This window comes from Pogoniulus pusillus, chromosome 27, assembly GCF_015220805.1.
Source record: "Pogoniulus pusillus isolate bPogPus1 chromosome 27, bPogPus1.pri, whole genome shotgun sequence".
Taxonomy (NCBI): Eukaryota; Metazoa; Chordata; class Aves; order Piciformes; family Lybiidae; genus Pogoniulus; species Pogoniulus pusillus.
Genome location: NC_087290.1, coordinates 8,870,291 through 8,897,748, shown reverse-complemented (window position 1 = coordinate 8,897,748; position 27,458 = coordinate 8,870,291). Strand labels below are relative to the sequence as shown.

General features: G+C 50.4%; 1 protein-coding gene and 1 long non-coding RNA gene across 2 annotated transcripts in view; both read right to left on the bottom strand.

The window, feature by feature from the left end:
• Positions 1-667: 667 nt before the first annotated feature.
• On the bottom strand, positions 668-4,920 carry LOC135187358 (uncharacterized). The gene is made up of 3 exons (XR_010307320.1): positions 3,072-4,920; positions 2,059-2,172; positions 668-1,018 (listed from the first exon to the last, which is right to left on the bottom strand). It is a non-coding gene; the product is annotated as an uncharacterized LOC135187358 (long non-coding RNA).
• Positions 4,921-10,173: 5,253 nt separating this feature from the next.
• The window catches only part of RTN4RL1 (reticulon 4 receptor like 1), a 34,784-nt gene continuing 17,499 nt past the window's right edge, over positions 10,174-27,458 (bottom strand). Inside the window, 2 exon segments of the mRNA XM_064166272.1 lie at positions 10,174-12,390; positions 12,392-13,434. Of these exon segments, the coding sequence (XP_064022342.1) occupies positions 12,073-12,390; positions 12,392-13,434 (1,361 nt within the window). The 3' untranslated portion in view covers positions 10,174-12,072.

Sequence of the window (27,458 nt, the reverse complement as noted above, 5' to 3'; positions counted from 1 at the left end):
ATGAGGAGAACTGAAGGAGGCTCAGACCTGTGATACCTTGAAGATGGAAGCTGTGTTTCTGAGAGCTTGTGTGCCCATGTTTTCTGGCTAATGAGACCCGCCCTGGGTGTAAGCATTTGATTTTTGGGGAGCTTGGCTTTGCAGGGCAGTGCAGTGCTGAGCTGGGACACATCATCTTTGTGAATGAGAAATACATTTTAAACCCCATAGAGTAAGGCTGTCTGTGTGCCTTGCTTTCGGCTGGCAGGGTGTGCTGACCGCAGCAGCGTCCTCCAGGTAAGGACAGAGTTTAGCCCCTAAGGCTGCAGGTAACACCACCGCCCCCACCCTGCGCCTGGCCAAAATCTGCTGTGTGACAGACAGCAATTTTCTTTGCTAGCAAGGAAGGACGAGGTCAGAACGTCCTGTCGCCAGGACCGGTATAAATCGAGAGTAATTGGGCTGGAATTGGCGGTTGCAGTGATGTAAGAAGTGGTGTAAGGCAGAGGTGAAGCCAGATCCTAATGACGGCTCCTGGCTGCTCGCTGAATTCTGCATAGAGATCAGCACTTCCAGCAACAAAAGAAAGTAGGTCAGCGCCAGGTCCCCCTCCCCGCCTGCGCGCTGGAAGCACATGTGTTGGATTACACGCCTGCAGATTGAAGCAGGACTGACTCCGGTGGTTGAGGGGTTTCTTTAATTCCCTTTGGGAAGGTGCATGCAAAGGCAGTTTGGTGCTTTACTAGGTGCCAGTGTGGTCGCCCTCACCATGTGGGTTTTCCTGGAGCTGTTGCATCTCCAACGCGTTGGGTCCTCAGGGACCTCAGTTTGCGTGTCAGTACTGCGGGGAGAGCGCTGTCCCCGTTCCCCAGCGGCCCGTCTGTGATTTGGAGAGGATGCGAGGCTGGCAGTGGCATCTGAGTGTGAGCTTGCTCCGTGCCCATCTCCTGGTACCCTGACGCTGTTGCCTCGCCTCGCCGCAGCCGCAAAACTCCAGTTCTCCTTGAATGATTATCCAGCACGTTAATTGGGACTCCTGCTATGATTAGAAAGAAATTTCAGATTAAACCCGCTATGCTGTGCAGCTCAGGAAGAAAACATCTCTTTATGAACGCAGCAGGAATGTGGGGACTCCATTATTACTATTTTCTTTTAACTTTGAAGAAACTGCCTCTTGCTGCTGTTTTGACCACAAGGAGACAAGCGCGGCAGCGGCTCCGCTATGGTCAGAGCTGAGCGGAGGGATGCTTGCAGGGAGATAAAATTGCAGGGTGGTTTTCTTTCCTTTTTTATTGCCCCCCCACACACCCTCTCCCTTAATGTGATAATCATAATGGATTTATCTCTGTAGACTTCAGATTGTCTACGCAGGTCTCCACAGGCTCTGCTACTTTTGGGCAGAGATCGGAGGGACTTGTAGGTCCTGCACACCAAGCGAGTGGGCAAGCCTGGTCCCTGTTCTGAGGAGCAGGATGTGGTGCTTGGCGTGTTCAGTTGGTTACACAACTTTTGCAGTGCTGTAGCTGGACAGCTCTGGAAGTGTCTTCAGCTTGCTGCATCCCTGGGGAGAGTCCTCAGGTGAGCAGCATTTGGTGGTTGGTCTAGCTCTGTGAGTTGGAAGGGTGCCAGTTGCCAAGTGAAGTGTTTTGAGACTAGCAGTGACCTCTTAAACTCTCGAATCTTTGCTCTATTATTTGCAATTTGGTGGGCAGTAATGTAGTCTGCAGCCAAAATCCAGCCCTCCTCCACCAAACACTGCCTTCTGATGGAGACTCTCATCTTGAGGATATCTGTTCCTCAAATGAAGCTTTCTGTGTGCAGTGTTTTTAGTTGGACCTGCTGTAAATCCCTCCTCGTGGGGACCTGGGGAGCCTCACCCTGCCCATCACACAGCGGGGCACTGACTCCAGCCCTTCCTAAGCACCAGGAGGTAACTCTGGATGTTCAATATTGAAGCATGAAACACTGTGGGTCTGCAGCATCCTGGTCCTGCCTTTGCTCCATGCTGGACTCTCCAAGCTGGTAGGCAAGATTATCCCCCATTCTCCCCCTCATTTTTTTTCCTTCCTTTAAACTTACCTTTTGGTGTTCCAGCTGAAGCAGCATGAGGTGAGTAAACTCCAATGCTCAAAATAAGAGAGGATAAGCTCAGTTTACTTGCATTTATTCATGACTTCACCACTCCGCTGGGGCCTGAAAATCAGAGCCAAAAGGAACTGCAGTGAAAATTGGCCTACATGCAATGGCTTTAAATAATCTGCCCTTTTGCTCTAGTTCTGTGTTGAGATGTGCTGGGAGCCTGAGGAGCTGGGATCTGACTTGATGTAGGAGCTGCTTTTTTGTTTTCTTGCTCTGGTGTTTGAAGCTGTTGTTGGTTTTCTGTATACAGTGTTACTTGGGGGAGGTTACCCAGCAGGGGTGGAGGAGGAAGAGGTGGGAGGGGGGGGGGTGGAAATCCATTTGAGAATTGTTGTATTTAGTGCATGGCTCGAAATTATCAGAGTGAGCACAATGAGGTAGCTTCTGAAAAGAGAGGAAATAAAAATGAAGTGATGAATATGTGTCACAAGTGCTGACACCCAGGGGCTGGGTGTTACATTGGACTAAAAACCATCATTCCACTGGAAGGAGAACGGTTCATGTTTGTACTGAATTTGTTTGCACTTGCATTTTTTGCAGGCTGTTAAGGCAAATATGATTCCCAGCTGACATGCAGTACATGCACATGCCTGACACTTGCACCAGTCAGGGAGGAAGTCACGCAAGCCATTGGAGAGCCCAGTGTGCTGGATGGGGGCTCTGCTTCAGCATCTGACCAGAAATAGAAATGGATCCATCTGCAAACCAGGTCATCACTGCTCTTCTGCTTTTTCTCCTGGGCCCCTTTGAATCACATCATGATTTCTTCCCCCTACTCCAACCCCCCCCCAGCTCCCTGCAGCTGGGATTACTTCTCACGTACTTTGCTCACATAATTGCCTCTAATAATTTCTCAGCTGGCTTTCCTTTATGTGTGAGCCAAACAGGACCACCTTTCCCTGTTCTTTGTCCCCTCTACAAGGCTCCATGTGCCCACTCCAGCTCCCACATACCCTCTCCTTCCTGCTGCTCCAGCCTCATCTCTCACTCTCTTGATCTTGAAGGTTCCCATCTTCCTTCCCCAGAGATCCACCCAGTTGATGATGGGTGCTTCCCTACCCTCGGTGTGCTGCACAGCTCACAAGCACAGATGTCCTTGGCTGGTCCCGGTGCTGCTCCCCACCTGGAGTGCTTGGGTGCTGCAGGGAATCATCTTCTACAAGCACTAGGGAAGATGGAGCATTGCTAGAGATGCTGCCAGGCAAGGCTGTTCCTTGTGTCTCTGCTTTGTGGATGCTGCCAGCAACACTTCAGGGCAATGCCGTGCTGGCAGCAGCACTCACAGCCCGTGTGGAGTGGGATCTGGGAGGTTTCCCATGTTTGCTCTGTGGAAAACCCTTTCAGCTACCCAATGAAGCCAGCGGTCGGGGTCCTGCCACATGGCTGAAGCTCCAGCAAGTCGAGGCAGGCTGTCAGCATCCCACAGTATATTTAGTTCAGGTTTAACAGGGCCTCCATATGCCTGTGTTCTCTTGTTTCTTTTTGCTTTCTACGTGCTAAGTAGATGCAGCAAGGAGCTGAGAAGTCTTCCTGCAGCGGCGAGGATGTGGTTTCGCCGGCTTCACGTGCTGCTCTGCTTTGGGGGCTGCTTCCCCAAGCTGTGCCTTTAGAAAAGCATTTAGCAAAGAGCTGGAGAGGAGCAAATGTCCCGAAGTCCCCTTCTGTTAGGAGCCCTTGATGGTGTGGTGGGGCAGAGCGCGTGTGGTGCTGCAGGAACAGCACCCTGCAGCCGCTGGCTGTGCGTCAGTGGGTGCTGTGTGTTTGGTCCTTCTCGGGAGCCTTTGGCAGGGTAGGTGCCGGAAGGGTCACTCTGCTTTTCCTTCTATATCATTATTTTAAAAACTTTGCTGCTTCAGAATGAGGTTAAGGCATGAGCTGAAAATAATACGGATCCTCTGCGAACTGCCAGGAGGGTTAAGCAGAGCTTTTACAGAGGGCATGCAAGGCAGCTCATGAGACAGCCCACCTGGAAATACTCCTTTAGAGCAGACATGTGAGAAGCCAAGACCTTCGATTACAGGATATTTTAGCTGTAGGAAGATTGACTTGAGGGAGCGACTCTGAAAACCTTTTCCCAGGGAGAGTGATTTGTATGCACTACTGAGAAATCAGGCCTGAGAGAAGTTTCACTAAATCTGTAGGAGAAAAAAAAGAGAGAAGAAAAGGCAGGGGGGGGGAAAGAGTCACAACGGTAGGCTTGAAGTGGAGGTGTTAAATCTGGGCTGTGAGGTGGGGAAGGTGCAGCACAAAGTCCTGTGTCGGGATGCTGCAGTATCTGCAGGCAGGAACCGTGGGGTGAAGGGGATCACATGGAGCTGGCGCTGCTCAAACTGAAGCGAATGGAATCCATCTCTTGGGGATCACAGCCCTTGCTGGGAGTGGCAGCTGCTTCTCTGGGAAGCGTACAGATGTGGGGAAGAGGATGGAAATCTTCCTGGGCGAGTCAGCAAAGAGCCAGGAGCTTTAGTATTCCGTAATGGCCTCAGAAATCTGCAGTCTGTTGTAGGAACAATTCTGGGGTTTAATAGAAGTGTTTTTCTTTGACCCTGTGTGGCAGAGCAGCCGCTGAAAAGCAGCAGATGAGCTTTTACTGTTGCCATCTGACTTTGGTTTTCTTCCCTCTCCATTTTCTTTTTAAATCTTCTGTCCCCTGGGCAGGTTTGGGCGGGCACGATGCTCAGTCTGGGTGCAGGCAGCCTGTGGGGCATAGCGGGACCTAGCTTTGGCAGCACAGAGGTGACAGAGGTGAACACTGTGCCCAGAGATGTTCCAGTGGCCAGAACATTGTTGTCAATCACAATTTGGTACTCAGGCAGCAGCAAGGTGCATCCTTAAGTGTTGTCTGTAAGCACAAACCAGCTTCCATCTCCTGCAGCTTCCTGGTACCAGAGATGCCTTTTTATAGAATGATTAAGGTTAGGAAAGGTCTTTAAGACTGAGTCCAACTATTAGCTAATGCTACCAAGTCTGGTGCTAAACTGTGGCACCTCAACACCACATCTCCTGTGTCTTTTAAACACCTCCAGGGATGAAGTTGCAACCACTTCCCTGAGGAGCCTGTTGCAGCGTTTGAGAAGCCTTTCAGCAAAGAGTTTCGTCTAATATCTAACTTAAACCTTCCCTGGTGCAACTTGAGACCATTGCCTCTCATCCTGTCACTTCTTACTTACACTTGCCTTCTTCCTCAAGCAGGATCGAGGGTTGGGTTGCAAAACCCTGACTTTTGCCTGGACCCAAAGTCACTTTCCCTGGGCAATGACCCAAGTTACTTGCTCTGAATGGAATGTGTAACTCTAAACCCATGATTTAGCACCACCCTTGAGCTGGAAAAGGCAGAATTCAAAGCATCTGGCAGGTGTGGCAGTGTTTTGTGAGGAGGAGACCGCAAACAGATCGAGAGAAGGAATGGAAAAGAGCGAGGAAATTTTGAGTAATTCGAGGGAGCCTCTTCCAAAGCGGATGACAAACAGCTCCTGCCTGACCCTCTGCCTGTCTGCAGCACAAGGGCTTTGACAACCGACTCCCTGAGAGCAGGGAGCGCAGTAAGCTGTCCATAAATCACAAGCACCCAGGCTATCACATTTGTTTATTACTTGGGGTTGCGCCGCTCTGCTCCAGTCGCGTCGCTGTTTTGTTGTGTTTCTCCTCGCTGTGGTCGCCCTCACCCCCCCACCCTCCCTCCATCCCCCCAAAAAAAGAAATTAAAATAAATATTTGTTGGAACATAACTGTACCATTCCCTTTATCCTTTGAGTCTGCCTCCTTCCCCCCCCCCCCCAAGTCTCTTCTCTAGAAGGCAGAGCACAAGCCCTGGTGGAGCTGGTGGTGTTAATGTTCTGCAGCAAGAGTGAAATCGCCTGGAGATGTGCAGCGAGAGCAGGGGGCGTGTGCCCTAAATAGAGGGGTTAAACAAGGCTGATTCGGAGGAAAGCAGTAATTCGCAGCTCGTGTGGAGCAGGAATATTCTTTTGTGCGTTATTTACCCAGGAACATCTGCTAATACATATACATTCTGGGGCGCGTGTAAACAACTTGTGCAGGAGGAGGATTAGCAGATTGATAAAAAAAAAATTAGAAGCGAGTTAAAAGGGCAATTAGAAGAGCAGAAAGAGATATTGAGCAGTGAATTAGGGAGGATATTTTAACACACAATCAGAGCTTCTCGAGACGTATCCAGAGCAGAGAGAAGGTAAAAGAGAAAATTGGCCAATTACAAAATGATAGCGGGGAATTGGTGACATGGGAGAAGGTAATGGCTGATTTGTTAAACAGTTATTTTGATTCTGTTTTCACAAAGGAGGAAGGGGATGGAGGGCAGCGCCGGAAAGGACTCTGGATGTGTGGATGAGAGTGAGGATGAGCCTGCAGAGAGATAAAGATGCATCTGCAGAGTGGCTGGGCGTGGGGAGAATTTCACCAGTGTGCACAGGGTGGAGGAGGGGGGAAATGGATTTTAGTGAGTGGCTCCTTGCAGCAATGAGCCAGGCAGTGAGGGGCTGGTGATCCAACCCTGGCTTTTGTTTGCCCCTTATGCTGCTTTTTGAACAGCAAGGTGGTCGCTGAGACAAAATATCCTTCTCCCCTTTGAAAGCCATTGCTCTGGGAGTGGGGAGGATGGAGTGCATTTGGAACCAGGGAGATGGATGAGCATTCCAGAGGGGGGCTGCTTTTCTGTGGGTAGAGAGGTGGTTTGGCTCATCAGCACTGCCAGAGCGACACCTTCCCAAAACCACACGTTACAAAGTGTGAACACCATTGCAGCCCTTGTTCTGTTTCCATAGTGGCTTCTGTTTCCATCTGTAACCCACAAACTCCAACATGGTCAACAGTACAAGAGCATCCCTGTAATCACCACTACCATCAGCACTGCCTGATGTCAGTGTTTCACTAAAACAGTCGTGAGCTCAGGGGCTGCTGGTTGTGTTAAGGGAGAGAAGGAGGCTGGTGGAACAGAGGAATGATGTCAACCTACAAAACTTCAAGGAGACAGCCATGGAAAGGGGAATATTCTTAGTCATGCAATGGGAAAATGGGATCTTGCAAAGTGTTTCTGGCAACGCTGCTGAAGTAAGACAGGGAAATCACACACAGATGGAGGACTTAGGGAAGGGTGAACTTGAAGGACCACAAAAAGTGTTGTATGTGACTTATGAAAAATGCAAGGGGATGCTTTAGTTTTGCTCTGCTCTGTTACAGAGCAACTTTCTGCAACAAAGGAATAAACTGGAATTGGGGCTGGGGGACAGAGGTGTTGTCTGGGAAGCAGTGTGGAATACAGGGGAAACTGCAGACTTGTAGTCTTGCTGTAGAGTGATAAACTCAAAATTTTATTCTTAGTATCTGAGAGGTGTTTGGTTTTCATCCTGCCTGGGAGGATAAGAGAGCTGCAGCATCGCATGGTTTGTGTTTTCAAAGCATGTATGAAAAGCTCTGTATTAGCAATTACAGGATGAAGCTGTGGAGAAGTGGTACAATGGAGAGAAAATTGGCTCTGGCTCAGGAAATGGGATTCTCACTCATGAGGGGGTGAGTTTCCAGAGGCACAGTCTGGGATGGCTTCTGGGTTCTCTGGCATTTATATTATTTTGTTGTGTGGGGGTTTTGGTTGTTGGTTGGTTTATTTTTTCCCTTTTTTAATGAAGAGGATTTGCATGAACAGCCCAAAATTAGAGCATTAAAGCTCACTGATGTAAAGAAGGGGAAGGCAGCGGCAGGGGCTCCTCTCGTTCACCAGAGCAGCTCAGGGTGCGGGCAGCAGACCAGGGAACACTGAGGGAATGGCAAACCAGTGAGCAAATAAATGCTCAAGTGACATATTTCCCAAGGGAGGGTTCAGAGCTTGCAGCTGAGCTGTGGGGAGCTATTAGCGGTGTCTAACCACGTCGGCAATAGGCAGCCTGTCTGCCTGCACCCCGGAGTGGGGAATTGATGTGCATCCAAAGGTTGAGCTTCTGGTAGTGAACAGCACCAGTTCACACCTGATTCTCCCATGCTGGGAAGGGGGAGAGAGGCCCAGCCAGGTGAAGCCCAGGCTGAGCTTGTGGAGCATGGAGAGAGTTCGGTTTATAAAGTCACAGAATTGTTTTGGTTGGAAAAGACCCTTAAGATCTTTGAGTCTAACTGTTAACCCAGCACAGCCAAGTCACTACTAAGCCATGTCCTTCAGCACCACATCTATGTGGCTCTTAAATCTCTCCAGGAATGGAGACTCCACCCTGTTCCATCACAGCCTCAAAAGGGCTGAGTACAGAGGTACAATCCCTGCCCCTATTGCTGTCAGAAGCCAAGGTGCTGTTGGCCTTTTGGCCACCCTTCATACACTGGCTCTTGTTTGGCCAGCTGTTGACCAATATCCTTGGGTCTTTCCCACCAAACACTTTCCAACCACCAGTCCCCAAGCCTGTAGTATTGCATGGGGTTGTTGTGACCCAAGTGCAGGACCCTATACTTGGTTTTGTTGAATCTGATCCAGGTGGCCTCAGCCCATGATCCAGCCTGTCCTAATGGGAGCATGTGGACTACTGTCCAGTGCTGCTTTGAAGTGGCTGTGGTACCACTTTGGAGGTTCAGCCCTTTACCTCAGGGACCTCCTTGTCAAAACTTTGGTGTCCAGGAGTGATTCTGATTATATCCCAAATTTCACCAACTTATGTCCAGCTTGAGCCAGACTATCTCTGGCAAGTCATGGCTGTACCTGCATCCACTCCACCAGAGAGATGCATGCTTTGAGCTTCTAGGAGTGCTGTTTTGGAGAAGGGAGGATTTATGGCAGCCCTCAGAGTGACGTTCAAAATGCATGAAGACATGCTGCATGAAGGGATTGGGGGTTGAAAAAAGCACACAGGAGTGAACTAGGGGCCATGGTAGAGCTGAACCATGCAGATGGGATGTTAGTTATTGAGGCTAAGTGTCACAGCATGCCATAAAAATTTAGTTTATCCTCAAAGAGCTGTGGTCGTAGAGGAAGGATGGGTGCGGGGAGGGATGACAGTAAGAGGAGGGCAGGAGCAGCATCAGAACCCTGTAGCCCATGTCAAGCGACACCTCTATTTAGCAGTGTATCATGTCTCCCTTCTGGTTTTTAAACAGTAGCTTTTATTGCTAGGAGTTAGAGCTCCTGATTGACAAGGCTTGTAATACACCGTGGAGCTGCCTTTATTTTTTCCCTACGTGTTAAAGGAAAAGATACTAAAAATACAATTACGGTTTTGAGCCAGGCGTAGTCTGCTCTAATATAATTCATCTCAAAGACTATCCATTGCGCCTGCTGCACCCAAATCATTTATAAAACATTAGCATCTCCTGTGCTGACATTTCACTCCCATATTACAGGAGTTACACACAGACTTTAAAAAAAAAAAAAAAAATTAATAAAGTGCTTCCCTTCTTCATTTTCCCACTGAGAGCTTTGATTTCCAGAGTATGAAACGAAATAACCAACATAACAACATTCTCCACTTCTAAGGGACAGTGCCAGACTCGTTCAGTTGCTATTGGTTATAGAGAGTAGGGCATGAGGGAGCTATTTCAGATCACGCATTATTTGTTCTGGCTGCATTGGACATCCCTTTAGTGGAGTTTTAGAGCCCTGTAGACTGAAAAGTTTGGGTAAGAGCTGGAAGGGAAAGGGCTTGATGAAGTAACCTCTTCCTTTCTCCTCCCAGAGTTACTCCTGCTATTCCCCGAGAAGGGTATTTAGAAGTGAAGCTTCCGTGTCCCAGCTCTTCCATGCTTGTGAGATGGGCAGAAGCCACTGTGTCCCCCTCTTAAAAACAACTGCCTTGGGGAATTGTCTTCTGTTTCTTTTCCTTTTAGCCTGGGAGTTTCCTTTTTGTTTCCAGATACCTCCAGGGGATCTGCCACTGCATAAATATCCTCAGCCCATCCCCAAAGCAGTTGGGAGAGCAGATTTCCCAAGCTGGCCCATTCTTCCTGAAGCTAGTGTGTGTCTGCTGGAAAACACCACCCATTTCCTTTGGGTTTTGCAGCCCACACGTGAGCTACGGGCTAGAAATTCGCCAGCCCTGGGATATCATTACGAAATGAACAGCAGCCTTTTCTTGTCCAAGATCACTTTTATTTCCCTTGTTTAATTAACTTCAGTGTCTGTTTGGTCTCACATATCCACACTGACAGGGAATTCACACAAACCACAGAATTTGGGCAGCACCTCCCTGAGCCCATGGGCTGCCACCAGTGATGCTGCCACCTCTGTTGTGCCTCTGACCAGCCAATGCATCCCTCCGCCACGGGGTTTAATCTGGGACAAGGGGAACAAGCACATCTGTTCTCTGTCCCCTACCTAGCCACATGCCCCTTCACACAGCTCCCTAGGACCATTTATTTTGCTCTCCTACAGCAGACCAGAAGCTCTGGGCCCTGCACTTCTCATCAGTCCTCTATGAGCTGCAGTTTCCCCCTTCTCTGACTCTTCCTGTGACAAGATCTCTTTCTTTTAAGAAGCAAAACTTCTCTACTATCCTGTCCTGTCAGGACTATGAAGCCTGAAAACTTCTCCTTGCTGCCCCAGTGAAAACCTTAGGCCAGCTATAAAGGTCCTCACACCACCAACATGGCTGGGAAGCCCCTCTCTGCCTCCAGCCCCTCCCAGAAAAGCCCCTTTCTTCCCTGGGGCCTCACAGCACTATCTGGAGACAGAACTCCATGGCTCTATTTATTTGGACTAATTAACCTCTCTCTCTCTTCCCTCTCCCCGGTTACAAATTAGGCTGTAAGGGTGAGTTTTGGCTCTCTGGATATCAACTTTGCTGCATCACACACAGCCACACACCACTCCCAAAGTTTAGTGCTGGGAATTGCTGAGAACATTGGTCCGCTGTGGTTCCCCCCGCGCGTACTGAGCCCGCCCGATGGCTTTCAGCATCTGTAGGCACTGCTGCCGGTTTGTTTTCTTGAGGAGAAAGGAGAAACAAAAACCCCAAAATAAAAGGGAAAATCATATACTGGGTTGCTATAAATTCAACAGTACAATCCTTAGTTCTGGAGATATAGTTTCCATATAGTTTATAAACATTATAAGACATACATATGGATAATTGAGGGGAAGAGGGGAGCCTGTGCATTTGTTGGGGTGGGTTGGTTGGTTGGTTTTTTCCAGATGTGTGAACATGGTTACCAAAAAAAAACCCAAACCAAACAAACAAACAAAAAAAAAAAAAACCCAAACCAAACTAAAATAAAGAATGCACCTCCTGCAGGTATCTCATATCTTTAAGTGTTGGGTTTGTTGGGTTGTTTGCTTGTTTAATTCCACCTCTCATCAGTCTTTCCTTTGGTTGTTGGCTACTCCAAGCCCAGCAGGCTAAGCCCTGTCCTGCTTGTAATGCCTGAGATATTCAGGGGTTCGAGATTGTCTTCTAAGAGGTTCCCAGCCAACTTTGGTCTCTGGGTTTGGAGCCGAAAGGGCTAAAATGTGGGAGAACCAACGTCCTTGTTACATCGATATCAGTGTCTTTGCACTCACTTTCAGAGAAATGGTGTAGGCTTAACTGGTGATCGTTTGTTTGTTTATTTTTACAGCAATTTTGTTCCTTTTGGTAGCTGGAGGGGTCGCTCAGAGCGCTCTGGAGTGAAGGGGATTTCACAAGAGCACGGATGCAGTCCATTTGTCCGGCTGTTGTCACCCACGAATTGGCTCCCGTCCTTCTTATCTGCTTTTTTTATAAGGTTGGCTTTGTTGTTGTTGCTGTAGGTGCTCGGTTTAGGCTGTTTGTGACAAGGTGTGATAATGCCTTTTTAATCCGCTCCCACTGCGTTCGGCACAGTCCGCGTTGGCAGCCCGGCCGGGCAGGGAGAGACCGTCAGAAGCCAAGAGGAGCGTTCTTCCCTTCGCCAGGCCAGCGCTAGCCACGTACAAAAAAACAAGAAGAAAAGAAACTCTGGTCCTTTGTAGATTGGTGGCAGTACAGCTTCGCTCCATCCGCAGCCGGGGGCTCAGCGTATGACGGCCGCTAACACCATCATAAAAACCAGGAGCGATGCCCTGAGCCCCGAGCAGCCGGCAGCCTGCTGGACCCCGCTGGGCGGGCGGATGGGTGTCCGCCGGGTACACTTACCCTTGCGTTTGGGGGAGAGCGTTGGCATCGCCCCGAAACTGAATTTGTGCTGATAATCAGGCACATAGTCTGGAACCTCCTGACCATTTTTCCGTGGCCCCAAGGGTATGGGTTTAGAGGTTCGGTTCCGGCCTTTGTGGCTGGTGCAGTTCTTGCCGGGTTTGCGATAGCCCGGCCGGGAGCCGGGGGGGCACAGGCTGGCTGCTGTGCAAACTGTTCTCAGCCCCTCTCTCCTTCCCCTTCTCCTTGGAGGAGTGGTGAGGGTGGTGGGTTTTGGAGGCTCCTCTGTCTGCCGTGGAGAAAGTGTGTGTTTTCATCTGATGGAGTGACTCGGACCCCGAACAGTTCCTAAAGTCTTCTGCTCTTAGCACCTTGAGGTCCTTGCCATGCATCTGCTCGGGGGACTCGCAGATGACGCTAGAGCTGGAGCCTCTGAACCTGTGCAGCCATTCCCAGAGTGAACGGGCTTTGCAATCGCAGCTCCATGGGTTCCCATTCAACCTTAGAAACTCCAGGGCTCCCAGATGGGCCAGGCAGTCCCCCTGCAGCTCTGAGAGGCTGTTATTGAACAGGAAAAGGGTGGTCAATCTTCGGAGGTCGTGAAAAGCCCGCCTGTGAATCCACTGCAGCTGATTTTGATGGATGAGCAGCCGATCCAGGTTTATTAGTCCCCTAAATGTGTTCTGATGGAGGCTCCAGAGCTTGTTTCCATGGAGAAAAAGATGGCTGAGGTTAACCAAGTCAACAAAAATATCATCCTGAAGGAACTCGATGTGGTTGTCTTGCAGGTAAAGGTATTGCAGGTTGTGGAGGCCACCGAATATCCCACTGGGGAGAGAGCTCAGCCCACACTTGTACAGATACAAGGCATGGAGTTTCACCAGCCCTTGGAAAGTGTCTGCAGCTAAAGCCCTTAAGTAGCGGTTGTCCCCCAAGTCCAGCTCTTCCAAGTTGACGAACCCATCAAAGGTGTTGGGGTCAATGAAGGTGATGTTGTTGGAGTAGATCCAGAGGGTGACCATGGAGGGGCTAAAATGGCCCCGCAGCAGCAAGGTGATCTGGTTGTTCTGAAGGAAGATCCTCTCGCTGTCCTCAGGGATGCCCTCAGGGATAGTGACAAAGTTGTGAGCCTGGCAGCTGACAGTCATCGGGGACGGGTAGCAGACGCAGTCGGTGGGGCAGCCCAGGGCACCAGGCACCTTCAGCCCCAGCAGCACCAGCAGTAGCTCCGCAAACCCCCCTGTGCAGAGAGAGGGGAGAGAGGTGTCAGCGAGGACTCGGGCACCTCCCCGCCCACCCATCGCTGCCGTGGGGACTATTCCGGGTGAAAACCACCCCTGATTAACTCAGCCCTGCTTTCTGCTCATGAATTATCCACGTGGCTGCCATGAGTGGGCTCATCACCCACGGCAGTTGAAACGTTACGTATGGAGTACTCCCTCCCTCCTCGCCCTGCTCACAGCAGGCAGGCACTCCTGCTCCCAGCTCAAAACGATCAGGAGAAACTTTCTTGGTGAGGATCCATGCTGGCAGTGCAGGCAGAGAGCACAGTTGGAGGAAATGCCTTTGTGCAAAGGTGTGAGAGCAAACAGAGGAGATGGAAACCCTCGTAGGTGTCCACCCCTTCTGTAATCCATCGCTTAAGTCACCTGTGCTTAGGTACCAGAGAGGAAAAGCTGCAGAGCTTTTGTAACTCCCAGCATATCATTTAAAATTAAAACATCTGCCCAGCCCACCCAGCTCCCCTCCCCAGCAAAGGCACAGACCCATCGCCACCATCTCCTCTTACTACAGTTGTTAGACACCACCATCCACTCTGAAAACCAAGTGATTTACAGGAAAATCTGTTGTCAGCAGTTGGTGGAAAAGGCTGAGCTGAAAACTCCACTTAGGAGTGGGATGCTCAGACATATTTTTAACTGGGTGTCCTGTGGCAAAGCATATTGCATCCTCTAATGCTACAGCATGTGCCTGTGACCGGGGCTTCCGAAGCAGTGAGAAGGCAGCAATCATCCTCCCCTCCCTCTGCTCAGCTCTCGGAGCACCTCTTTTGCCGCCCCGCTCCCGTCTCGCTCCCACTCCTCGCACCAGGCTTGCTTTCAGGCTATTCCTTCTGCGCTGAGTGGCTTTTCAGACTCATTGCACCAGACTTGTCATTTCTCATTCAGATTTTCCTCCTAGATTTGGCTTTTTCCTCTCACACAGAGAATTTGCTCACGTCTAATGAATTCTGCCTCTGGACTTTACAGGGAATGGGAGTACCATCGGAGCAGTGTGCAGCTGCCGGTGCCATCCTGCCCACAAGTCCTCGCCTGGCACTCAGCTTGTAATAATCTGAAAAACGAGAGTGGAAGTGGAGTTCATCTCTAATTACTCCACGTCATTATCACCAGCTAGTCCATGAGCCTGGACCCCTTGGGCTTTTACAGTCCCTCTTTTCAGTGCCTACAGCTGAATACAAGTGGGAGGTAAGGGGGAGGGGGGGAATTAAAATCACTGTTTTCTTATTAATTGTGTTTGAAATATAACTCCATGGTTACCATTGCCTTTTGCCTGGTATGGAGATCTATTGCTGTTTAGTTAACAGCAGGTGACCTGCCCATCTGGACCATCCTCTCAAGGCAAAGTTGTCACATTTTCAGGCAAACTGGATTGTTCAGGCTCTTCATAAATCACCACTATGAGGCAGTCATCTCTGAATGGGCTGATAATAGAAGAAAAAATGGCACTGCTGGCCAAAGCAGTGGACCAAGGCTTGGCTGTGATGAGAAGAGGGGGACTTCTTCCAGGCGCTGCCCTTCAGAAACGAAGCATCGGCTACAGGAGGGATGCCTCATTCCTGTGCTGCTGCCAGCAAGGGGCTGTAAGTTGGGAACGTTTAATTTGCAGCAACTCCTACGGATGTGTAGGAAAAGGAACTCTCTCCAAGTCACCACTGAACCATTTTGGCTTTGCTGTCGTGCCTTTGCAAGGAGAAAGGGGCCATGCTGGTGGAAGCATCGTGCCAGTGCTGACGACCAAGCACTCCCTGCCAAAACAGGAGCCCTGGCTGCTGCTCACCATGTAGGTGCAGCCTGGGAAACAGCAGTGTCCTGAGGAGGCTGTGATTATCTGAGCACCAGGTAAATCATTACATTAAAGCTACATTCTGCTGGGTTATTTTTTTACCTATGGATGTTCTTCACCAAGGTGGGATGGCTTCATGATCCCTGTCTTACCTCAGTGACATTGAAGTACTAAGCCTTCTGTAGGTCTTATGTTTATTAGTAAAACCCTGCCAGGCACAGGCGCTGTGACGATCTCCCACATGTGGAGTCTGTTATTGCAAATACCAAATCACAAGGGTCTGAATCAATAAACCATCTCCCAGCTATAAGCAGCAGGTTGGAAGATTACATAGTGCTTCCAAACAACAGTTTTATGCGCTCTTCCATGACACAACAGTTGCCAGGCTAACGGGATTACTGACGGGAGGTGGAGCCGGGCAGGGATCTGGAGGCAGACTCGATTTCACGTATGGGGATAGCGATGACAGGCGGCTGTTAGCAGCGAGCAGCGATGGACGAAGGCAGCCTGGGTCTCCCTGGAGCACAGCCAAGGTGGAGGCTCCTGTCAAAAGGGAGCGCAGTGTTTAACGGCTCCCTGCCTGCAGGGATAACTCTGGAGGTAAAGGTCAGAGGGAACTGAGTCCATCTCTTTAATTAACAGGTGTTTGTGAGTTAATGGCTGGAGTTCCTATAGAGAGGGAGATGTGAGTCCTGTGGTTGTGGATAGCAGTAGGTGTTGCTGCTGTTCAGCTTTCCAAGAGCAGAATGGTAGGAAGAAAAGCCAGGAATGTCTTTCTACCTTCGTGTTGCAATTCAAGAGTGAGGAGAATGGGAAAACAGAAGGGTGGATGCTTAGAAAAATGTAATTATTGGGTGGGCAGGACTTGGGAAGAGGAAACCTATGGACTCCCCAGTGGATGCACCCAAGGCACATGGTCTCATCAAAGATGCTTTACCTCCATGGCCACAAAACCTGCCAGTTGCCTAGTGCTGCAAGAAGCTGGTCCTGGGATGCTCTGGGTTTGGTGACAGTTTAGATCCAGAGCCCTGAGAAACAGTGAGTTTGGTTGTGATGCCATGAGCTCCTGAGGATGCTAACACCAGCATTGGTCAGCACCCCAGCCCCACTAGGATGAGACTTCCGGAAGCTCTTGAGTCTCAGTGGGATTCTCAGGCTGGAAAGCACCATGGGAGCTTCCCAGGAGATCCCAGCTCAACTCCTTTGAGGCTTAGACCCTGCCTAACTTGTTGAACTTGTTATTGCTGATGCAGCCCTTTTGACTTCATCTTGTAGAGGTTGCAAGGCAGATGGAGGGTCACAGGCACATGTGTCGGAGCTCACCAGGGAGGGAGAGCTTCAAAAGCAGCATGGAAAAGTCCTACAGAAACCTGCTGGTGAAGTGAATAAAAACAAAGCCCTGCTGACACCGATAAAACCAGCAAGGGGGTGCTTATCTCCTGGCTTTCTCCCACCAAAGTGCAGCGTCACCCTGGCTTCTGCTCTCCCTGTCCTTCTGCTGCCTCCGGCTTCTGACCGAGGTTTCAGCGATTGGAATGAATTCGTCCGACTGTCCAAACCGTTTCCCATGTAACATGTCTCTAATTGGGCATTAATTAGGCATCAGTTAATGAATGCTTGAAATAATTTATCTTTGGCTGCGTCCAGTTTGCAGTCTTACTTTTAACAGCATTAGACTCATTATTAGATTAACATCGTTATAAATGTTCTCCATTACCTGCTTGTTTCCATTGTCTTACCCTTATTACTGAGAGTGAAAATCACTCCTCCCCATGCATTATTGATGAGTAAGGACTTTCTATATGTAGGATGGGATTAATTGTTATACAGCATAATGCATTTAGCGTGAAGCCTCAATTTGTGCAAGAGCTGAAAGCGGCCAGAAGAATGCAGACACCCGGAGCCGGCGTCCTCGGCCAGACAGAGCTCAGCTCTCTCCAGCCCAGACCAGGTTCCTCCCAGGCCGGTGCCAGCACAGGAAGAAATAAATTAAAAGAAAGGGGAAAAAAAAAAAAAAAAAGAGCCACTTTGATAACCAGGACTGGGAGGTTGAAGGGTTGGAGCATTTCTCTGCCACCGCAGCAGGGGCACTGTCCCCACGGCACTGCTCAGTCCAGAGAGCAGGGTGTCCCTGTGCCGGCAGCTTTCTTGCATTTTAAGGCTTTTAATGCTTTACTGTATCTTGGAGCAAGGCAGAGCCTTGGTTTCTTTAGGAAGATGGAATGCCACTTATTTTCATTAGGAGTCTCAGGCTTGAGGGAAAGAAATCACTTAGGACAAGAATCGATGCTTCAGGCTCCAGGGGGATGCATCTGCAGAGCCCACCAAAAGTCAGCCCTGCCCTGAGCTCTGCCTAGCTCCTGCTCCTTCCCTCCTTGTGAGCAGCTTCTCTCAGATGGATGCTTTCACCTCTCGACTCGGACAGGCCTATATGGGTCAGGGCCTGTCTAATGCTCTGGCAGGATCTGGTCTCCAGGATGGAGCAGGCTGCTTCTCTTTCAAATCTCTCCTAAACCACCATCTGCTTTGGGAGACCCATCTTATCTCATGTCTACATGCAACTTGACTGCCTGCTTACTGTGTCCATTACCGGTGCTGCTCAAGCTGTTAGATTTATAAGCTCTTTAGAGCAAAGCCCTCGTCTTCTGGTTGCTGATTTATGTATCTTTACTGCCATAAAACACTATGTATAGCTACAACATAATATAAATAATAATACTTAACCAGAGCGAAGCTACAAGTGGGGACAAAGCATCTGGCTTCTGCTTGCATCTGGGATTATCAAAAAAGCAGAAGCTTGCTCATCACTCACCCTCTTCTGAGGCCAAATTCACACTTGGAGTAACAGCACCACTGTCAACCAGCTCCAGAGACAGAGATTTCCCTGCCCCGTTCACACCCTGAATCTATCAAAGGATGCTTTCTAAATCCACCCCGAGTGATCTAGGGCACAAAGACACCACTCTGACCCCTGGAGGAAAGTAGCCTTTGAAACCTGGGACCTAGCTCAGAATAGGATGTTCACACCACCACAGAGAAACCGCTGTCTGGGGGAGACAAAGAAGCCTCAAAAGCTCACAATGTCACCTGCCAAGTGAAGGATGATGGAAGGCAAGTCTGGAGCAGCAATGGCAACCAGGCTTGAGCCAAGAGTGAAACATCTCTGTGGAGAAGGAACTGGTGGACAAGTTCACCATGAGCCACCAAAGGTTACCAAGAAGGTCAATGGTCTTCTGGAGTGCATTAAGAAGAGTGTAACCAGTAAGTCAAAGGAGGTTGCCCTCCCCTCTGCTCTGCCCTAATGAGGTTGCACCTGGAATACTGTGTCCAGTTCTGGGCTCCCTGGTTCACGAGGGACTACTGGAGAGAGTCCAGTGGAGGGCTACAAAGATGCCAAAGGGACTGGAACGTCTCTCTTAGGAAAGGCTGAGAGATCTGGGGCTCTTTAACCTGAAAAAGCCAAGACCGAGGGGGGATCTTCTCCATGCACAGAAATAGCTGAAGGGAGGTCATGAGGATGGGGCTGGGCTCTTTTCAGTGGTGGCCAATGATAGGAAAAGGGGCAAAAGGCACAATCAAGAACACTGTAGGCTTCAACTGAACTTAAAAGCTTCTTTCCTGTGAGTCTGCTGGAGCCCTGGAGCAGGCTGCCCAGAGAGGTTGTGGAGGCTCCTCTGGAGAGCTTCGAAACCCATCTGGGCATGATTCTGTTCAATCTGCTTTGGCCAAACGTGCCTTAGTAGTGGGGTTGGATTAGATCAGGGGTCCTCAAACTACGGCCCGCGGCCAAATAACAGTTCCCCAGGGTCCTCAGTCCGGCCCGCCGGTATTTACAGACCCCCCCCGCCGGGGCTTGGGGGGGAACTAAGCAGCCGCTTCCCGCCGCTCAATCCGCTCGCCAGCCTCCGCAGCCCACAAGCGCCCGCCGGGACTGGGCTGGAACCAAACTACAGTCCGGCCCCCGACGCTGCTGGGCTGGAACCAAACTATAGTCCGGCCCCTGACAGTGTCTGAGGGACAGTGGACCAGCCCCCTGTTTAAAAAGTGTGGGGACCCCTGGATTAGATGATCTTCTGAGGTTCCTTTCAACCCCTACCACTCTGTGATTCTATGATTCTGTGATTCAGATCTGGGACAGTTCGACAAAGCAGTGTCAGAGCAGTGCTCAGTAGCTGCGTGGGCTTGTTTCCTCTCTCTTTTTTTTTTCTCCTACAACACAGAGCATAAACCAAACAAACCCATCCTGCCTGTCACAAAGACTCGATTCCCCAGCGAGCAGCAGCTTGCTCTGAGCCTCTCCGCAAAGCCCTTTAGGGGCTGCCCCGTGGTCCTGCGGCACTCGGCAGCGGGAGCATCCCTGCTGGGCTTGCTCCCTGCAACATCAGCTGCAGCTCCCAGCACTGGGACGTGGCAGAGGGCTTTGCTCTCTGCACGAGCTGCCTTTCAGCTGGAGAGTGCCAACCAGCCAGCCACCATCGGCGGTTTTTCTTCTTTTTGAGAACGGTATCATAAATAACTGACAGATCCCAGCTGTTTGGAGTTATGGTTTCTGATGGAGTGACAGCTGCTCCCAATCCCCCAGTCATCACCCTGGCAGTTCTGGAACATTTCAGCAACATAAAAATCATTGGAGATAATTTGGGTTTTGCATAATTTGGTTAGGCAAGCTGTGATTTAATGGCAATTATGACCTCCGAGGCAGAAGATGAGCTTGGAGGCTACCGGCTTCACACGACTTTAGCTCGGGGTACAGCATCAGGGATGTTTCAGGGAGAAGGTACTACAAGAAAAAAAATCCTTCTCCAGCAGCTGGAAATTGCTGGCAAGTGGAAAGACTGATCCCAGAGGAAGAAGTGTACAAGGAAATTTGGAAGGAAAATTGCTAAGGAAAGCTTTGGGAAGGGGCTGGTGCCAAAAGATGCATCAGGAGGTACCTCTTAAAGAAAAGCCAGGCAAAGGCTTTAGACTTGGGAGTGCTGTAGCCCCCACAAACCCTTTCACATCACTTGCATTTCACATAGTAACTGGTATAAACCTCCTCTTGCTCACCCTGACCCCACTTTGGTAGCCCCAACATCAAAAATCAAATGCTCCTTGCACAACTGGGATGAGAGAACTGCCTGGAGCCAGGAATGGGCCATGCCCTTTGCAGGCAACTGCCTGCTTTGTGGGCACTGCCCAGTGCCCTCTTACAGGGTTTCTCTTGCTCCAGGCTGTGTTGCCTGCTCTCCTGGTGCTCCTCAGCCATCCCTGAGCCCCTGGTTTGCATTTTTCCAGTAGTGATCAACTGGAGCAAATCCTTGGGTACCTAGGATGTGTCAGGCAGGCAGCTGAACCATGCTCAGGAGCTCTGAAGACATCACAGTTCTTCAAGAGGAGCAAAGCACTGCTTAACAGCAGAAGTGAGTTTTGTCTAGAGCTAAGAAGGTCCAGTTTCTCCCCCTCCATCACTGCTGTTGACCAGCCTGGACTTTGCTGTGAGCTAAACCTCAGGGCAGAGATTTGGGGTCAGCAGCACCCCAAAACCAAGTCCTTTAGGATGCTGGGAGCTCATTTCACATTTGCTGACCTGGTATGTGGAGCTATTCACTCTCCTCCACCAAAGTCAAGGCCAAGGTCACCTGGAAGTTTCTGGATGGTGGTCATTAACTCCTATTGCAGTTTGAAACCAGACCATAAATTTCATAGTGTAATAATGTAAAAATCAATAACTCTGTTTGAAACAATAGCTTTGTCTTCCATTTCAGCCAGCTCTGATATCTCCCCACGGACCACGTCCCTCTGAATAACACAAATAGAGAGCGAGAGGAGCGATGGGTGGTGGGGAGGCTGCTCCCTGCCAGGTGCCCATTCGCTCTGTTGCTACAGATTCAATTAGTTAATTTATTCCTCTCTTGCAGTTAAACTCGAGGATGATTTAAAATGAGACAAAAAAAGGAACCTTTTATGCTCGGTCTCCTTGCCATCCTGTCCGACACAGTGTCCCTGAGGGATGTCCAAGCCCTCGCTGCCCATCACCACAGGCAGCACAGCCAAAACCCAAACCAGTCCTGAAGAAGTGCAGCACCAAGTCCACACCAGCATGAAACCCCCTTACAGTCCACTCTTTTCCAGCTCTGGCTTTCTGGTCAAGAGAGGTCTGGCTTCCTTTGCTTGCTTATTTTCCGTTGTTTGCTGTAGCACTGACTGGAAATATACATTGAGAGGCAGGATTGTCTTTCACATGTTGGTGGATGTGTGATCCTCAAAAACAAATTAGCACCGATTCAGTTCTATATAGAGTGCAGCCATCAGGGAATCACTCCTGAATTCACAGCGAAGGAAAGTAATAATGCTTCCAGCGCACTAATCCTCTCTGAGAGCAGCCCCTGAACTCTCTCCTGGTGCTGGAGGCACCACTGGAAATTACAATTGTACTGAAAAAATAATAAATAAATACAGAAATTGGCAGGGTTTGTGCTGGTCCAGAGGATTTGTACCCTAATGTGGAAGTCCCTCTTTAATTAGCACTCCTCTCTGTGTCTGCATCTCCTCCTCCTGCTGCTTGAGCTTAAGAAAAAGGGGGGGAATGAAAAAAAAGGAGGCCAACAGTGGAAGCGTCTGTGGGATTGGGAACTCAGCTATAGAAACTTGTTTAATTTAAATGCTTGTTTCAGGACTAACAGATGTAGAAGCAGAGGGAGTGCAGAGTGTGTTTTCCCCATGTAATCTGCTCTGCTTAACCCCACTTTGCAGCACACCTTCCACCACAGCGATGCCCTTGGAGTGCAGCTGCAGTTGGATGCTGCCAGTCCTGCGGCTGCAGGCACTGGGCACAAGACTGGCACCACTGTGCAGATCAAAGCCAGCCTTTGGGAGAAGGTTATCTAGATCAGAGGCTGGGCTGCTGCTTGCATGAGGTTGGAGGCAGAGGCAGAAAATCAAATAGAATAGAATAGAATAGAATAGAATAGAATAGAATAGAAAAGAAAATAGAATATTTTGGGTGGAAGGGACCTACAACGATCATCTAGTCCAACTGCCTGAGCATTTCCAGGGCTTACCAGAAGTTAATGCTTGCTCTTAAGGGCTATATCCAAATGCCTCTTAAACACTGATAGGCTTGGGACATTGGTAACCTCTCCAGAAAGCCTGGTCCAGCATTTGACCACCCTTTTGGTAAAGAAACACTTCTTAATGTCCAGTCTTGGCACAGCTCTGACCAATTCCCATGTCCTCTGTCACTGGATACCAAACAGAATAGATCTTCTTCTGACACTCGTTTCCCTCCTGCCAGAACATTTAATGCATCCTAGCATCTCATCCCACTGTGTGTGATGTGCCAGTGTCTCAAATGCCCCTTGGACCTTCCCAGAGCAGCAGCATGCTGGGTGGAAATGGCACAGAGGAATGAGCCAAGACTTTAGGTCCTGCCGCAGCTGGAGGTGTCAAAGGACACCAGAACACTTCTGCTCCAGGGGGAGAGGACAGCATGCTCCAGGAGACATCCTGAACCTGATGTGCACAGATACTGCAGGATTTCGGGCACAGGTAGGGACTTGACTAGTTTCTGGACCTGCTGTCCTGACCCACAACTGGCACCAGGCATCCACTGCTAGTCCCTGGCACAGGAAAGGGCTGCACCACAGGACACGCCACCAGCCTACAGTGAAACCAGGACAAGAACTGGCAAAGGACAGGGAGATTCTGAGGTCCTTGAGAAGGGACTAAAAATTCCAATTGCCCCCGAGGAAAGAGAAACGGCAGGAGGATGACTTGAGCTTAGTGGATTGTTTGAGGCATCTCAGGGGATCATCAGATACTTCCACTCCCTTTTTGTCCTGAGGTGACAAGTTTTCCTTCCCATTCACAGAAATGCAAAGCAGTTCATTCACAGTAGTAATAAGAACGGTGTCCTTTGTAAAGCAGCTGCCTAGCCAGCCCTCCGAGCTGCTCGACAGCAAAACACTTGCAGATGAAATGACAAAACCCACCCCAGACGAGCAGCAGGCAAATAGGTATCAAATGCCGAGTAGGCTCATGTGCAGCAAAAGTAGATTCACCAGCTCATTTCCCTGCCAGCCGCGGGCTAGGACCTATGGAGACTTTCTTCAGGATCAGAAATACAGCCAGGAGAGAGCAAATGTGAGATGGAAGAGCAAATTGACAGCTGCCCGGGCTCTGGGCGCACGCTCGGCTGCCCTGCCATCCAGCCTGCATCTGCAGGACAGGAGGCTGCAGAAAACTAGTGACGGGTTGGATGGACCTTTACCTGGCTGGAGCAGGGAGCAGATGATGGCCCGAAACGGGAAGGAGAAGGACCCTTCTGCAGTACTTTTTCTTCTAGCATGGCTAATAGCAAGAGCTTTAGCTCTGTAAACGTGTAATCCTGCTGAGGTCCCGACCCCAGCAGTGTCCTGTGCCACCGCGATCCACAAGCCAATTACGTGCCGTGCCACGCAGGCTTCCTTTCATCCCTTCTCAGTCTTTCTGCATTTCAGATTTACTGGATGTCCTTGTGTTTGGTGGAGAAGAGGGCAAATTGGAGCCTGTCATGTACCTTCTTCCCCACTCGGTGACACATTATTCTGCGTGCAGCAGGGGGGAAGGAGACTGACGGGCAGGCATCAAAGCCACCAGCTCTGTCACATTTTCTTCCTCCTCCCCAAAAAAAAAGTGATGGCGTCATTTGGAACCCAGCCTGCAGCCTCAGGCCTGTCTCCCACACCCAAAATGGGCAGCAGGACCCTTCCCTAGGCCCTCGGTCTCCTCTAAGGGCAGGCGCGTGATGCTAGAAGCCCTCCAAATGAACATCCCTGTGGGTCGGCACCAAGTGAGCATCACAGACGCTAACAAACCCCTGTTCCCGGTGGAGACGTGGTGCTGGCACACTGGGTCGTGAGTGTGGCTGCCTTTCAGAGACCTCTCCTGTGCTTTGCACTGAACTTTTTACTGGCTGGTGAAAAACACAGCGATAAAAGCAGAGCGGTGTGAATAGCTGTGCTCCACCGCTCCTCTGCCCAGCACCCAGGGCCAGCCTGTGCCTCGCATGGAGGCTGGCAGGAGGCTTAACGAGCTGCCGTGTGTCCAGCTACTCGTTGGGTGTCATCATGCTCCCACATGGCTCTTGGGATGCAGGGTGACCTGGGGAAGCTGAGGACCAAGAGGGTCACTGCTTGCTGAGCATCACCACTTTGCCAAGCTCCTAAGATCCAGCAGGTGGCTGGAGCAGGATGAGAATTAACGTGCAAGTGATGAAGGCAGTTGGGACATGGCACTTGGCTAACATCCTGCTTTGTCTAGCTCTGATGGCGGCTTTTAATCCCAAAATATCCTCCTGCACACCCCCCCAGGAGAGGACTTTGTGGAGATGCTGCACATCCCCCCGTGCCACACGAGTGCCTGCATTAAAAGCTTCATAAAAACAGCTCGTTAAGGGGATGCGGCGCCAGTGGCTCCAGAGCTCCCTGCCGATCTCTGGTGCCTCCAATGCAGCAAGGCCAAGTAATTATGGGATGGGGGCTGCAAGGTCTCGACAGTCTAATTTCTATTAATTATAGCCCGCACATGATCCAGTCGCAGCGGAAAGAGGAGAAAGGTAAATCGCTGCAGGGGGCTGGGAAGGGAATGGTAGCTGCTGAGGGGTGGCGATGCCAACCTGGCAGCAGCCAACATAGCTGGGCTAGCCTCAGCAGGGAGGTGTCTATGGCAAGAAGCAACAGGCCAGGCTGGATGGAGTGACAGAGATGTTTTACCCTTGGCCTCCTCACGTTGAGTTGCTTAAATGCATGTTATGCAAAGTTAAACTAAATCACAAACAGAAACAGAAATTGGAGGGGGGGAGGAAGAGAGATCTTGGCAGAAGGATAAAGGAAGGCAACTGAAACTCTCATTAAAACTGAAGGCCTCCGTTTCCCTGGCCAAGTGGTCACATCTCCTCTGGAGGCTCCCAGATGCTTTGAAATGCCTTGTCAGACAAAGCCTTTCAACTCACTTGATTCTGGCTAAATTCATGGACTCAGAAATTTTTGCTGGAAACAGGAAAGAAGGAGCAACTCCATTCTGACTTTTCACTTCCCATCTGATCGCTGTTGATACAATTTATTCCTATGACAGCATCTGCTGCTTTCACAGGGTTTTTTATTCTGAAGTACAACTCATCTTTGTTACTCTCATTTTTGGGCCTTTCATCATTTGAGTCACAACATAAAAGGCATTTAAAACCTCCTGCTTGGAAACCAGGCTGGGGGAGAGGGTGGGAGCAGGGAGATGCCATGTATCCCCAGCCCTCTTCCAGCACGGGATAGGGTGTCCCAGTGTGCTGCAGCTCTGCCTCCTGCAGTGGTGGAGATGTTGCGCTTCCATTCAAGAGCAATGCTGTGAAATTCAAATGGGGTTTTCAGGCTCAGCTTCATGCAAAACCTTGTATCCTGCATCTCTGCAGGGGCAGCATCTCTCCCAGCCACCACCAACCCCCTGAGTGTCACCATGCCATCCTTGTCAGCTAAACCTCTCGCTAGACAACTAACTGCCTTTTGCTGCTGTGGCCCCAGCCCAGGCTGTGGCGCATGGCTCTCTGTGCCCCCACACCAGGGGAGCTCTGCCATGTCTCACTGTCACCCACACTCCCTCTGAGCTTGCCAAGGTCTTTTTTCTCCACCACTGCCAGCAGATCCTGCTCTGTCCTGATATCTCTGGAGCTACTAGAGGCATCAGAGAGTTCACAGCTACCCACAGAGACCTACTGGAGTCTAATAATAGCACCATGGTGTTGCACCAGTGGAGAGCTTGAACAGCTATGTCTGGCAGAGAGAGGCCATCACTGACTGCCTCTGCCTGCCCAGTCTCCTGCCTGCTCATCTGGAAGAGAAACGCCCTTCCCAGGAACCACCACCCTTCCCGGCTCCTCTCCAACCTGGCTCTCAACTCTGTTCCCCCCTGCAGCCCTCACTGCAGATAACAGCCAACTCTCCGTGCTAAAAGGATCTCCTGCCAAAAGCAGCATGGCTCACACCACTCCCCAAAACCCTCCCCACGCAAATGGGAGGGCATCAGGCTCCATGTCTGTGACAGGATTCGGCCCCCGTGGAGGAGGCACCAGGGTCACAGAATGAGTAACACACATCCCACCACACTCCCAGCTTGGAGCTGGTGTGAGCATCCTCAGGGTGCGGTGGCCTGTCCCCTTCCCACTTTGTTTCCCCTGCCGTAGTTTTCACTCCAGCTTCTGCAGAGCTTCTGCCAGCCTCCAATAGGCTTCCTCTTGGGGCATTTTCAAAGAAACTCCTGCCAAATTTTCTTGTGCTGTGAGGGCAGAGAGCAGCCCCTGTGTGCTATGGGCATTGCCAGCACCTGATCATCCTTGAGCAACATCCCTCACTTCACCTGGCATCTCTCACCCTTCCCTAGATCCTGTCCCTGGTCTTCCATCTCCCAGGAAAGTGATTGCAGCTGGAAACCATGCTGGTACTTACTGAAATAAGCTTTCAGGTTTCATTTAGCACCACTCACATCCCACCTCACCTTCCCTTCATCAGCACTTTGCTAATTGCAGCTTTTAACTCGTTGCACCCAGGAAGCCCAAGAGCAGCTGCTGCCATAAGGGCATGGGGTCCCTCCAGTCCCCATTGCTGCTCACTCCTGTGGACAAAAGGCAGCCTAAGGAAGGGTCACACAGGTGAACTCCACACCAACACAGCCCATGCAGCCCTGCTCCTGCTCTCAGCTCACCCCACCAGCTTCCCAATTTGGGAACAGAGCACTGCATCCCAGTGGACCCAAAATCCCATGCAAAATCCCAGGCTGTCGCTTGGGAGCATAAATCAACGCATGTCTGGCAAGGAGGAGGCGAGAGATCCCGACGGCTATCCAAGCACACTGTCTGCCTGAGACTTATTCAATTATGGCTCTCAAGTTCAGCATCTGAGCCCGGCGCGGCGTCGGGGACCAGGGCTGGGAGGGAGGCAGGTTACAGCCCCGTAATTCAATCACGGGGCAGAGGCGATGGTGCAGGCAGTGGGGGAGAAGAGCCCTTGCTGTTGATACAGAGAGAGACAAGCTTCAGCAGCATTGCTGGCTGGTTCTGCCCCATGGAGCTCCCAGATCTGTGTACTAAGACCCTGGGAATAGCTCCATCTCTGCACTAAGGGCTTGGGGTTGTGTTGGAGAGAGACACAGTCCCAGGTCTGGTCCAGCTATGGTGTTGGTGGGAGTGGGCAG